The sequence below is a fragment of the Natrix helvetica genome (assembly GCF_964273705.1).
Source record: "Natrix helvetica genome assembly, chromosome: 9".
NCBI lineage: Eukaryota > Metazoa > Chordata > Lepidosauria > Squamata > Natricidae > Natrix > Natrix helvetica.
In genome coordinates, this window is record NC_138560.1 from 9,023,480 (window position 1) to 9,037,281 (window position 13,802).

Below are 13,802 nucleotides of genomic sequence, written 5' to 3' on the forward strand. Positions count from 1 at the left end.
ACATAACAGTCCCCTTCCCGCTCACCTCTTTTGCTACTCTGCATTAGTTTTGGCCAAATTGACATCTTTGATCAAAGAACAGACATTATCTAACTTTACGGCTGACTGGAAATCCCCTTATAGACTTTTTGCATGAAACAAGCGGGTGGGGGTGGGGATTGAACTTTTGATATAAGGTTTTGATAATGATAAAAAAATGATTACAGGAAAAAATGAAAGTCATGCTGTAACTAGAGTAGATTTATACACTGTATGGTGTGTATATACACTGTATTGTATTGTATATTCTATTCTATTCTATTCTATTCTGTTTTGTTCTGTTCTATTCTATTCTATTATTCTATTCCATTCTATCCTATTCTACTCTATTATTTTATTCTATTATTCTGTTCTGTTCTATTCCATTCTGTTCTATTCTATTCTATTATCCTATTCTATTATTCTATTCTTCTGTTCTGTTCTATTCTATTCCATTCTGTTCTATTCTATTCTATTATCCTATTATTCTATTCTATTATTCTGTTCTGTTCTGTTCTATTCTATTATTCTATTCTATTCTTTCTATTCTATTCTATTCTATTCATTCTATTCTTCCTATCCTATCCTATCATATTATTCTATTATATCCTATCCTATCTTACACTTATAAATTACTTGTAAAGAAAACAGGAAACGCCTTCTTTCCATTTCCTCCCATTCCTTTTGTACTTTTGGCTTTGCTCTTCTCTTTTCTTCTTTCTTTACTCTAAGTCTTAGTTGCTGATATTTTTAAAATCTTTATTTGTTTAATAGTGTTATACGGGGTGGGAGGAAAACTAGAAAGCCCGTTTTCTCTCTTCGGCTGGCCATATCCAGCCCAAGGATGGGCGCCTGATCTATCGACCCCCACCCCTCCTTTGACTTGCTCAACCGAAACGCGCAAAATCTGCTCTTCGGCTCTTCCCAGCCCCGCGCGGTCCGACTCTCCGGTTCCCCGAGGACCGGACGGCTTCGACCGCAGAGAGACGACGCTTTCCCCGTTGGCGGAGTCCCCGCATTGCCGCCTGGGGCGGGGGCGGGACGTCCGAAAGGGGCTCCCCACCGTCTCCTCTAGAGACCCCGCAGCAGCAGCAGCATCCCCGTCTCTGCATCCCCAGCAGCGCTCTGCCCTCCATCGCGCTCCGCCTCCCGGTGGCGGCGGCGGCGGCGGCTCCGGCGTCCCCTCCTCCCTCCCTCCTGGGCGTTCCGCGGCTGCAGGCAGAGCGGGCGGGCGGGGCCAGGCAAGCCAAGTGGGGCGGGGCCGGCCAGAGCCTGCAGCGGCAGCAGCGGGGAAGGCGATCGGCAGCGGCGGCGGCGGCGGGGCCAACTCCTCCTGTCACAGCCCAGCTGGGAGCAGAGGCAGCGGCAGCAGCGCTCCAGGCTTAGCGCAGCCCCCCAGCGCAGCCCCGGCAGCCGACTCCATTTGCAGCAGCCTCTTGGCTTGGCCGCCTCTCCCGCTTCAGGAGGATCCCCGCCCCGAGGGATCGAGCGATCGAGCGCCGTACAACGGGGACGAAGAACCGAGCCCTCGGCGGACGGGGCGAGCTCATGGCTGGCTCGACGGGATGCGCCCCGGCCGGCTGGGCTGCTGCGGCGCGATGGCTCCTGGCGCCCCTGCTCTTGCTGGGCTCTTTCCCCGGACCCGGAGGCGCAGCCAACACCCAGGTGAGACCCACCCTCCCCCCCTCCCCGGGGGCGGAGGTGGGGCGGCTGGAACTGGATCGCGTCCTCCGGAGGTCGCGCGTGGGAGCGGCGGGTGGGTGGCAATCGGTGCGCAAAGATTGGGCTGGGAGAAGAAGAAGAAGGAGAAGGGAGCTGCCCAAGGTCACCGAGCAGAAGTGATCTGCCCGGCGGAGACGCTTCCCCGTTCTGGGTTTCCATCCAAGGGAAGGCGAGAAAGGAAGCGCGTTGCCGGGAAATCCCAAGAATGGGGGAAATGGGGGTTGGGGTGGGGAGGAAGAGAGAGGAAAGCGCCCATCTGCCTTCCACGCCCCGCTGCCCTCCAGCTCGGTGGGACTCCACCTTCTATCATCCCCAGCTTTCGAATCTTGAGGTGCGCCTGGTTGGGGGGGGGGGAGAAAGGCCACCCGTAGACCAGGGATTTCATGGCCAAAAGATGCTGAGCCGTTGCGTTCTTGGACTTGCCTTTGGCCCGGCTCCCAACCTTAAGGAAAAGCTGCCATTTGCTTTGTGTGGTTTTTTTTTTTTTTTCCCCTGGTTTATGTGAAGGAGATCCACTCCACCCATCCAACCAGATGCTTCGGAGTGGGAAGTGATCTGGCGCTGGCTGGTGCCCCTGTCCTCATTCAAATCACTTCCTTTCCTCCCACCCACCTCCCCAAGCCATTGCAATCTTCTCCTCAAGACTGGGTGAGCGTGATTAACGCTTTGGAGCCGATGGCCATCCTCTCATTTCATAAGCTGGCGGTGGCAGATTTCCAAGTCACATCGGCTGGAGGCTTATTGCTACAAATGAGCCCCATGGACTTACTCTTGGCTGGGTAGGCGGTTGCGAGGAAACCCACAATCTTTTGCAAATTCCCTCCGTCTTCACGTAGGGATCAGTGCGGGAAGCCAAGATTGGCCAAGAGATATATATTTAGATTGTCACTCATGTATCAGGAATAAGAACACAGGAAATGGGGACAAATAAATGGGGACAGTAGGACAGGGACGGTAGGCACGCTGGTGCGCTTTTAATTTTATTTTATTTTAACATGGAGAATCCTATTTGACCATCTTACTCTCTCCCTCTGTCTGGGATTGGCCTTTTGCAAAAAAAAAAAAACAACCCGGATGTCCTCAGCCAAGATGGTCAAAGAGACCCACTGCTTCCGTAGGCCTTGTAGAGAGCAGGGGGTCGCCAACCTTTCGGACCTGAGGGACCACTAAATCCATAATTTTAAATCTCATGGACCACTAAGATGATTTAAAAAAAAAAAAAAAAAAGATCCATAGTATTTAGTGCAATAGAAAAAAATGCAAATAGTTTTTCGGCGGGCCACCAAAATGTTCTCGTGGACCACTCCACCAGTGGACCACGGTACCCTCAGTTGGTGACCGCAGTTGTTGTAGAGGGAAGGAGATGCTGTCCTACTTGTAGGGGAGGGGAAATGGCCAGCAGATGGGTTTGAGGTAAGGCTAGATGACCTCGAGCCACAGGATTGGTCTCAAGTGTCCAACAGTTTAGTGCAGTGCTTCCTAACGTTGGCAATTGGAAGATGTCCGGACTTCAACTCCCAGAATTCCCCAGGCAGCATTCGCTGAATTCTGGGAGTTGAAGTCCGGATATCTTCCAGTTGCCATGGTTGAGAAACATTGGTTTCGTGGGTACTCTGTATCCAACTCTTGTCAAATGTGCTCACCGCCCGCCACTCTCATTGGGGACCAGAAAATCCGGTCTCGACATTTGCAGGGACGTAAACGGTCTTGTATAGGGTCTCCCGTAGCCATTGTTGACTCCTTCCGTGGCGTGATCAGCATTTTGAACCTTCTGAAGCAGAATCCACTTGGAATCATCCGTGAAACATATCTCATTTTCAGCCCTTCTGCTCCAAAATCCAGAGACCTCGTATACGTATTACAATTTGAATAGGAGGCAAACGGGAATCAGCAATTCTCATTCACAAATATCCCAGGCTGCGTGTGACGTTGGTCACAGTTGCAGCCCCCCCCTTCTCTCCTGTTCCCCAAGCCGTGTGTGTGATAGGACCAGTCAATCCTCCCCCCCTGCCCCCAGCCGGGGTTATTAAAAGGCCTCCTTCAGAAATGTGGGGGAGCCTTCAAGCAAGAAGGACAGGAGCTGCCTGTCTTTCAAGGCTGCCTCTCTCTTTAGAAAAATCCCACGCTAGGATTCTGGCCCATGAAGGCCTCTTTCTCTCTCCATCACAGGTTATGATCAAAGTCCGCACCAAAGGGTTAACTCCTTCGGTTTTGTATATTCGGATTTTATCGATGGGGAGAAGGTGCTTCTCTCCCCCACCCTCTTTTGTGAGGAAGGGGCTTTGCTCCCTTGCAAAACTATGTCGGCATCCAAGGGGATCTGGGGGGTGGGGGGCGGAAACTGGCTGCAGGGTGGAATTTCTCCTGCAGTCTCCCTAGATGGGACGGTAGGAAATCTGGGTTGAACAATAACCAAGTAGCCAACGTGTTTCTTGAGCTAGGCATAAGGGAGCCTCCCCCTCCCACTGCTGATGGCTCAGTGTTCTGGAACTAAAGGCTGCTTCCTTTGTGGTTGGCAACACCTGCACCGTTCCTTCCTTTCAACCGCACAAGGAGGCAGGCTGCATGTCAGCGCATTCCGCTGATAGCAAAAGCCACGAGGTTCGTGGCTGCACCTGGGCTTGTTCTCAGGGATCCAGAAACGATGTGATCCACTCCCAGGAGATCTGAACGGTTGGCAGGAAGGCAAGGAGGCAGGAAGAAAAGAAGGAAGGAAGCCGGAGGGAGGAAGAAAAAAGAGGAAGTGAGGAAAAAAGGATGGGAGAAAAGGAAGGGAGGAAAGGGGGAGGGAGGTGCGAGGAAGGAAGGAAGGAAGGAAGGAAGGAAGGAAGGAAGGAAGGAAGGAAGGAAGGAAGGAAGGAAGAACAAAAAAGGGAGTGAGGCTAAAGGAAGGGAGGGAGAAAAGGAAGGGAGGAAAGGGGGAGGGAGGTGCGAGGAAGGAAGGAAGGAAGGAAGGAAGGAAGGAAGGAAGGAAGGAAGGAAAGACAAAAAAGGGAGGGAGGATAAAGGAAGGGAGGGAGAAAAGGAAGGGAGGAAAGGGGGAGAGAGGTGAGAGGAAGGAGGGAAGGAAGGAAGAAAAAGAGGGAGGGAGGATAAAGTGAGGGAGGGAGGGAGAAAAGAAAGGAAAGGGGGAGGGAGATGGGAGGGAGAAAGAAAGGAAGAAAAGAAGGAAGAAAAAGAGGGAAGGAGGAAAAAGGAAAGAGGGGAGGGAGAAAAGGAAGGAAGGAAAGGGGGAGGGAGGTGGGAGGAAGGAGGGAAGGAAGGAAGAAAAAGAGGGAGTGAGGAAAAAGAAAAGGGGAGGGAGAGAAGGAAGAAAGAAAAGGGGAAGGAAGGAAGGAAGGAAGGAAGGAAGGAAGGAAGGAAGGAAGGAAGGAAGGAGGAAGGGAGGGAGGGAGGGAGGGAAACGGCTGAAATACTCAGTGAAGAGGTTTGATGGATGGCCAGAAAATGCCTGTCTAGGGAGAAGCATGCTGGAAGAGGGCATAGCTGAACAGAATCCTAAAGAAGAACATCTAATGTTAGCACATTCTGTCTCTTCATCAGTGGAGTCAAAGGTTCCAGAGGATGGGGAGGGAACCTAAGACTAGGTTTAGTAAATGCCACGATTAGCCATAAGATGGTTTGCTTCATTTTGGTATCATACCATACGCCACAGGAACTCCATCTTCGTGGCTTGAAAGCTGTGCTTTCCGGTTCCGTGGTATGTGTGTGAACCCAGGCAGTTGCAGCTTGGTTGAGTAAACGGTGCTTTGGGGAAAGCTTAGTCGACTGCGATGCCTCATGCACCCTGTTAGCGAAAGGGCTCTGTGTTTCGTGGGCACGAGCATCAAAGGCACAGGGCTGTGAATGCAGGCACGAAGTTCAAAGACCTCGACCTGTATTCAACCATGCAATTCTAGTCATCTTTTTATTGGGCAGATATCCAAGAAGATCCCAACCCAACCTTTTCCTCTTGTAGGAGACAAAGTCAACCGAGGTTGCACCTACACCCACAATGCCGCCCTTACATGTCTCTGCTTGACTTTTCCTAGTGTTTGGGAAGCCTGTGACTTCACCTTTGTTTCCCTTGGGGGGTTACAAACAACAGCTGGAACCTCTGGCCCATTCAATCCTTTTTAAAAAGGGACAACAACTGTTGTAAGTCAAGGAACTTTAAGATCAAGGGAGCTACTAATACCACTCTATAAAGCCCTAGTAAGACCACACCTAGAGTACTGCATCCAGTTTTGGTCATCACACTATAAAAAAAGATGTGGAGACTCTAGAAAGATGCAGAGAAGAGCAACCAAGATGATGAGGGGACTGGAGGCTAAAACATATGAAAAACAGTAGCAGGAACTGGGCATGGCTAGTCTAATGAAGAGAAGGACTGGGGAGATATGACAGTAGAGTTGCAATATTTGAGGGGCTGCCCCAGAGAGGAAGGGGTCAAGCTATTTTCCAAAGCACCCAAAGGCCAGATAAGGAATAATGGATAGAAACTGAACAAGGAGAGATTCAGCCCGGAAATAAGGAGACATTTTCTGACAGTGAGAATAATCAACCAATGGAACAGAAGTCGCCTTCGGAAGTTGTGGGAGCTTCATCACTGGAAGCTTTCAAGAAGAGATTGGATTGCCATCTGTCAGAAATGGTGTAGGGTTTCCTGCGTGGGTGGGGCAGTTGGACTAGATGACTCTGTTAATCTGTATCTGTATTAAGTGCAATTACGTGATTTTACCTTCATGATTGGAATATAGCTGGAAGAACTTTAGGAGGCCGGGAGGAGAGATAATTTTTAGTGCAGCAGCAACGGGGTGAGACTAGATGACCTCTAAAGCCTCTGGGGGAACCTTTGAAGCATCTTCTAGCTTGATGATGCTAACATTCCCCATATCTGCCTTAACAGAGTGGGAGGGATTTCTCTCATTTTTATCCAAAAAGAGGCTGGGCAGGGTCCTGCTACATAGAAGTTTAAAGGGAGGGTCCACCTTGTGGTCACTTCATCCCCAGCCTTCATCCCAGGCCATTTTTCCATCCCAGCTTCCAACTGAGAGGGAAGGGGAGCTCCCTTAAATAGAATAGAATAGAATAGAATAGAATAGAATAGAATAGAATAGAATAGAATAGAATAGAATAGAATAGAATAGAATAGAATAGAATAGAATAGAATAGAATAGAATAGAATAGAATAGAATAGAATATCTAATAAGGAATAGAATAAATATAGAATTTAGAATAAGGAATAGAAGAGAAGAGAAGAGAAGAGAAGAGAAGAGAAGAGAAGAGAAGAGAAGAGAAGAGAAGAGAAGAGAAGAGAAGAGAGAGAAGAGAAGAAAATAATAGAATAGAAGAGAATAGAAGAGAATAAAATAGAATAGAATAGAATAGAATAGAATAGAATAGAATAGAATAGAATAGAATAGAATAGAATAGAATAGAATAGAATAGAATAGAATAGAATAGAATAGAATTCTTTATTCCCAAGTGTGATTGGACACACAAGGAATTTGTCTTTGATGCAAATGCTCTCAGTGCACATAAAGAAATATAAAATACATTCATCAAGAATCATAAGATGCAACACTTAGTGATAGTCCAAGGTTATTAATAAGCAATCAAATCGTAGTAGGGAACAAATAAAGCAATATGAATCTTAAAGATACAAGCAACATGGTTATAGTCATAAGTGGAAAGAGGTAGATACTAGGAAGGAAGAGACAAATAATAGTAATACAGTCTTAGTAGGTAATATGACAGTGTTTTGGGCATTAGTTGTTTAGCAGAAGGATGGCATTCGGGGAAAAACTCCTTGTGTCTAGTTGTTCTGGTGTGCAAGGATCTATAGCATCGTTTTGAGAGTAGGAGTTGAAACAATTCATGTCCAGGATGCAAGGGGTCTGTAGATATTTTCACAGCCCTCTTTTTGACTCGTGCAGTGTACAGGTCCTCAATGGAAGACCCTAGCCCTGGGAAAGGTTGGGAAAATTCTCCCACTGCCAAAAGGGACGTCCTCATCCAACCGCATTGACCCTCGTTTCCCCACCTGGCTTCTTCTGTGTGCCAAGAGACCCTCAACCTCCCTCGCCACCCGCTCCCCCCTTTCCAATCCTTCAGGCCCTGCGGGAGGGCTGTCTCTTCCTTTGATCTATATCCCCCCTCCCCCCCCCGGCACGCCTGCCCTCCCCCCCCCCCCCCCCCCGGCACGCCTGCCCTGCCACTGGGTTGGCCGGAAGCCCAGCCTTCGCCATCTTGCCTGGTCTTCTGGAAGCAGCACCTGGGAACTTCCATCGTTTGGAGAAGGGAAGAGAGGGATGGGAGAACGAGAGAAAGCAGCTCCCAGTGGCACGTGGAGTGGAGGGGGGAGGGGGGAAGGATGAGAGAAGCCTTTTTAGAGGCTTTTATGCCTTTGGAAAGCTTCCTCCTTTTCCCACCCCCACTTTGGAAGAGTCCACTTTGGGCCCTGTTGTAAAAGATTGGGAGAAAGCAGGGTTGATCCTCCCTCCCTTTCCAGCTCACCAAATGCCAGGTTGATGGTGGGTGGGGGATGGGGGAGTGAGAAACAGAAGCAGGGATTAAAGCTGATTTATTAATCCTATCTCCATTAACTACTTCCTACCCAACTTCTACCTTCCTGCCATCCCTGGGTGATTTTCAGAGCCAGGCAGGCAGGCAGGCAACCCGACCCTCGATTGGAAATCCACTCCACTCTTTTCTTTTCTCTTCCCTTTCTCTTTCTCTCCCTCCCTTCCCCAGCCCTGCATTTGATGTAGGGTCCAGTGGTCAGTTTTCCATCAAACCGCAGCAGCTGCTTAATCACTTAAAGCATCGGCTTAGCCGTGAGATCCAGCTTAATCCAGGCCTGATTTCTCCTTTGCCCCTCCGTTTAAAAAAAAAAGACTTCCATTAGGTGGATGGGCCCCGCCCTCTTTTCTCCTCCATCCTTCCTGCCCCTCCCCAGGGGGAAAAAAAAGCCAGGTTAGACTATTCTCGTAGCCTGGATGCAACCCACCAATTCTCCCCTGGATGCTTCCCACCTCGCTTTTAGGGATGAGGGACCGAGGAGGGGAGGCGGGGGGGATTTCCTGATTTTTAAACTAAATTGTCGCTTTCCAGAAAAAAGAGAAATGGATGTCCTGGGTGGAATTCAGCCCAAAGGTGGGAGTGGCAGGGCGCGGGAAAGAGAAATCGGCAAGCTACATCACTGCTTCTTTCTGGATTCATCGACCTCCAGGTTCTTCCCAAGTGTCCTCGGAGCATCCATCCTTAAAAACAAAGGATGCATCTTCCCCCTGCATCTTCAAAGACTCTGCAATTGATGGCTTTTTCCAACCCACAGCCAGGATCTCTTTCACTGCATCCAGGATTTCAATCCGAAGCTTTTTCAGATTTGGCTAGCTAGCTGGTTGAGGTTGTGTGAAATGGATGCTTGGGAGGTCCTTGTCAGTCATTGTCCAAGGGCCCCTCCTTACTAGCACTGAGGATGTTACCTTGTTTGGGTAGTGAAACGTCTTCATGAAAACAACCAACCTCAGAGGGCACCAAGGAGCCCTCATGTCCACCCAGAGCTACAAATGTTCTCCTTGATTGGCATGGAATGGCTTGTTTTTTGCTTTGGTACATAGGATGCAGTTATGGAAGAAACAGCTCTGATGCTCAAGTTCAGACTCCTGTGAGAAGATAGAGCTGAGAAGACCCCAACAGCTTCTGCTACTCGTGATTTTGCACAACCCATGATAATAGGCTGAGTCAGGTTTCAATAGTCTGCCTTAAAAGGGGATGTGATGGCTCAGTGGCTAAGGTGCTGAGCTTGTCGATCATAAAGGTCGGCAGTTCTGTGGTTCAAATCCCCAGGGCCGCATAATGGAGTGAGCTCCCGTTACTTGTGCCAGCTTCTGCCAACCTAGCAGTTCGAAAGCACGTAAAAATGCAAGTAGAAAAATAGGGAACCACCTTTGGGAACAGCTTTCTGTGAACCTTCAGCATCTAGTTATGCCGGCCACATGACCATGGAGATGTCTTCGGACAGCCCTGGCTCTTCGGTTTTGAAACGGAGATATGTACCGCCCCCTAGAGTCGGGAACGATTAGCACGTATGTGCGAGCGGAACCTTTACTCGTCTGCCATAGCTTAGAATGCTACCTGCCTGGGAATCCCATGTTGTGGGAATGCAGCCCTTGCGTTTTGCCAACTCAGGCACCAGGATCAAAGGTCCCAACCAAATCCAACGAATTGCCAGCATCAGGACTGAGATGCTGCAAGCAGCTCTTGCTGGGGGTGGGGGCAAATAAGAGGAGGGGGAGCCTTGTGGAAGAAGGAGGAGAGAGAGGAAGAGGGTGGAAGGTGAGGTGAGGAAGAAAGAAGGAGAGGAGGTGGAGAAGGAAGGGCCGGCAAGTGGGGGTGGACCCTGGGAAGAGAAACAGTAGAGGGAAGGGGCTGGTGATGCAGTATTCATTTCCATCTGGGAGCTGGTCTCCATGGCAACAGAGAAGATCTGGCAACTCCATTGGGAGCGGTTGCCACAGCAACAACATCCTGGTGGTTACTGGAGGAGGAGAAGCCAGAAAGAAAGATGGTGCAAACAAAGATGGGAGGGGTGTGGGGGGGGGAAAGGCAGCCAGGAGCGAAAGAGCAGGTCGAGGTGAAAAAAAAAAGATAAAATTAAAGAAAGGAGTGGGAGGAAATTTGCTGAAGTGGAAGAGTCTCGCGTGACAGACAATGCCCTTTGGATGTCACCTTGGCTGCAGTCCGATCATCGCAGCCACAAGGGGCATGACTGGCGCTTCCGCTTGGTGCTTTTGGCCAGACCTGTTGACTAATCTTTCCCCCCCCCCCCTCTCTCTCTTTTTGTGCTTTCAGGGGATGGGAGCAGCCCTCGGGCCCACCCTTGGGACCCCTCAAGTGGCCATGTTTTGTGGAAAACTGGTCCTCCATCTCAACGTCCAGACAGGCCGCTGGGAGCCTGATGCCATCGGCACTCGGACCTGCTTTCGTACCACTGAGGAAATCAGGAGCTACTGCCAGGAGGTACACACACACACACACACACACACACACACACACACACACACACACACACACAGAGTCATAAGCATGTCCACTCCCATCTTCCTCCCATCCTTCCAAAGATCATTTTTCTGGTCCTCAAATACGTTCTCGACAATTGAGCAGGGCAAAAATCTCCCGTTGCTAAGCGAGATAGTTGTTACGTACGTTTTGTCCCATTTTACAACCTTCCCTGGCCCAGTTGTTAAGTAATCACTGCGGTTGCTAAGTTGGTACGGTGGTTTGTTCAGAGAATCTGCCTTACCCCCCCCTCCCCCCCTCCGCCTCCTTGATTGACTTTGCTCGTTGGAAGTCAGCTGGGAAGGTCGCAAACGACGATCCCATGACCCCAGGATATTGCAACTGTCATAAGTACATGCCAGTTGCCAAGCGTCTGAATTTTGATCATGTGACCTTAGGGAGGCTGCAATGATTGTAAGTGTACAAAACAGTCGTAAGTCTCTTTTTTTTTTTTTTGGTGCCATTGTAACTTCGAACAGTCCCTAAACGAGCGGTTTAGAAGTCAAGGACTACCTGTACCTATTCTTCTGATGTCATCACCCCTTCCTACTCTTTCATCATGACTGCTCTGTGGCAGGCCTTGGACTCTGATTTAATTTTGGATGCTATTTGGAACCCCAACATTCTGAGCCATTCCCTCTGCTGTCAATCTTGTCGCTACAAATCCATTTTTTAAAAAAAAATTCAGCCTCCTCTTGTTTCCACCAGGCCTAATCAACCAACACCTCTCCTGTTGACAGTCGTAAGGTCTCAGGAAACAGTTCATCTTCATTTTTACTCAAACTCTCTGTCAGTATCTCCAAACTGAGGTGAACTGAGGGGAAAGAGAATTCGCATGTTCTGTAGGTAGTCCTTGAGTTACAACCGCAATGGGCAATGGGCTCCATGTTGTAAGCCGTGAGAGTCATAAAGCAGGTCAGTCCTATGGCTGACCTGATTTTATGATTGCTCTTCTGTGGCGGATGGTAGTTTTGCCAAAAAAAAACCCCAAACAAACCCAAAATGTTGATTTTCAATGAAATGGCCGTAAAATGTCGCCCATTTCTGTGAGATGCTGCAAACGGTCCTAAATGTGGCCCGGTGACTGAAGGTCTGAAGTATGGTCACATGCAGTGATGAGATTCAGATGGTTCCAGTAAGTTTGGTAGAACTAACTTTTTGTACAGTTCGGCGAACCGGCTGAATAGTCTTCCTCCCCACGCCTGGCCTGAGGTGGGTTGCTGCCGGTTTGGCCCGGATCAGCTGAACCAATAGTAGTGGCAGCGGAAGGCTCCGCCTTCCCGCCCGGACGCCTCTGCGCATGCGCAGATGCGTTGTGAACATGCATAAGCACACGTGGGATCGTGCCCAAACAAGTAGTAAAAAAATTAGCTTCCAGGTTTTCCCTACCCAAATGAAAGTCCAAGGCCCTGCCCAACACCCACATGTCCATCACATGGCCCAAACAGTCACTGTCCCAACTGGAGATGCCTCCCAGTCACACCCTTCCAGGTGTAGGGCAAGATGTCCTTGACTTTCAGAGAAAGAATGTTATTATGGCTACATATCATCCACGCCAGAGGTGAGTTCCTACTGGTTCGCACCAGTTCGGTGCAAAATCGCACGCACACCAAACCAGCAGTAATACCGGCAGAAACCCACCGCTGATCCACGCTCTGTATAATGCCCCCCTCCCAGTTTCCCACAGTAGCAAATGTGGCAGGCCTGAAATCCCAAAGGTAAAAAGATGGCTGCCAGGTCTGACACCTGTTTTTCTCTACTTCCCTCTATTGGATGCCCAACTAACGGCCATTTGCCTTGCAGGTATATCCAGAGCTGCAGATCACAAATGCGGTGGAAGGTACGCAGCCACTTACCATAGACAACTGGTGCAAGAAAGGACGTTTGTCATGCAAAGGCCAAATGCACATCGTGGTACCCTACCAGTGTCTTGGTAAGCGCAGAGTCCAGCTGCCTGACTTGTTTGCATCTCCAGTTGGGGATGATAAGGACTGACTTTAAAATTGGGAGTGAAATCATGTTTTGTTGTCCTTTTCCTTGTTCCTTCTGTTGCTTTGGGGTGGGGTGAGGGGTTGTGCATTTGAAAGCACCAGCTTGAGCGCAAGGAATGTCTTGCTACTGATAATTGCAAGCCCCCCACCCATCTCCCTTGGGAACTTTTTGGCAGATGGGGGCTCAAGAAAGATTTAAAATGTGTAGTGTAGGCCAGTGTTTCTCGCCCTCAGCAGTCTTAGGATGGACGGACTTCAGCTCCCAGAATTCCCCAGCCAGCACGCTCACGTTGGAGTCCACCCATCCTACAGCTGCTAAGTTGAGAAACGCTGGTGTTGGTGCACGCTACAGTGCTATATACACTTAGCTCTGATTCAGTGGAAATGAAAGTTATATGCACTTAGTCCAAATCAGTGGGACTTTATTTTTGAGCAGAAATGAAGAAGCTGCTATTGGTGCAGAAATTGGTTATGGACAAGGCTTCTGTGTCATTCTTTTCCGGGAAAAATGGCCATGGTGGCACTTTTCCACCCTAAATGCTTATTGCATTACAATTAGAAAAGTAAGCCACTTGAAATCCTTCAATAGTTTAGGGTCTCAGTATCTGGGGCGGGGGGCAAGGCAGAATGACCAGTGACAAGAAATTAGGAGTTGCAATCTAAACTTTGGCATAGAAAACCCCAAATTGTTTATCTCTGTCATTAACATTATCTTGCAATTCTTCCAAATTTGGGGCTGTAGATAATTTGGGTTGCAGATAATTTGCGGTTGCAGATAATTCTTTAACTTATTAATTTTCCAGGCAGAGATTTTAGAGGAGTGAAGCTTATTGCCATAGGTATTTTGGTCTTGCCTACTTTGCACATGCTTTGAAGGGAATCTTGCCTTTTGTCAAATTAAACTTCCATCCATCCAGATGAACCTTTGGCAAATTAGTACCTTCCATGCTTGTCATACGCCAGGCCCCATAATTCCCGGCCATTTTGACTGGGTATTATGGTATTATAGTCATGATCAGAGCAAAT

General features: G+C 48.9%; 1 protein-coding gene across 2 annotated transcripts in view; it reads left to right on the forward strand.

Moving 5' to 3' along the window:
- Positions 1-1,295: 1,295 nt before the first annotated feature.
- APLP1 (amyloid beta precursor like protein 1) overlaps positions 1,296-13,802 on the forward strand; it is a 46,009-nt gene continuing 33,502 nt past the window's right edge. The window contains exons 1-3 of one of the 2 annotated variants that reach the window (XM_081962116.1): positions 1,296-1,683; positions 10,579-10,746; positions 12,589-12,718. In XM_081962116.1, the coding sequence (XP_081818242.1) occupies positions 1,567-1,683; positions 10,579-10,746; positions 12,589-12,718 (415 nt within the window). In that variant the 5' untranslated portion in view covers positions 1,296-1,566. The remainder of the gene's footprint in view (positions 1,684-10,578; positions 10,747-12,588; positions 12,719-13,802) is intronic. The other variant, XM_081962117.1, reaches the window with a different exon arrangement.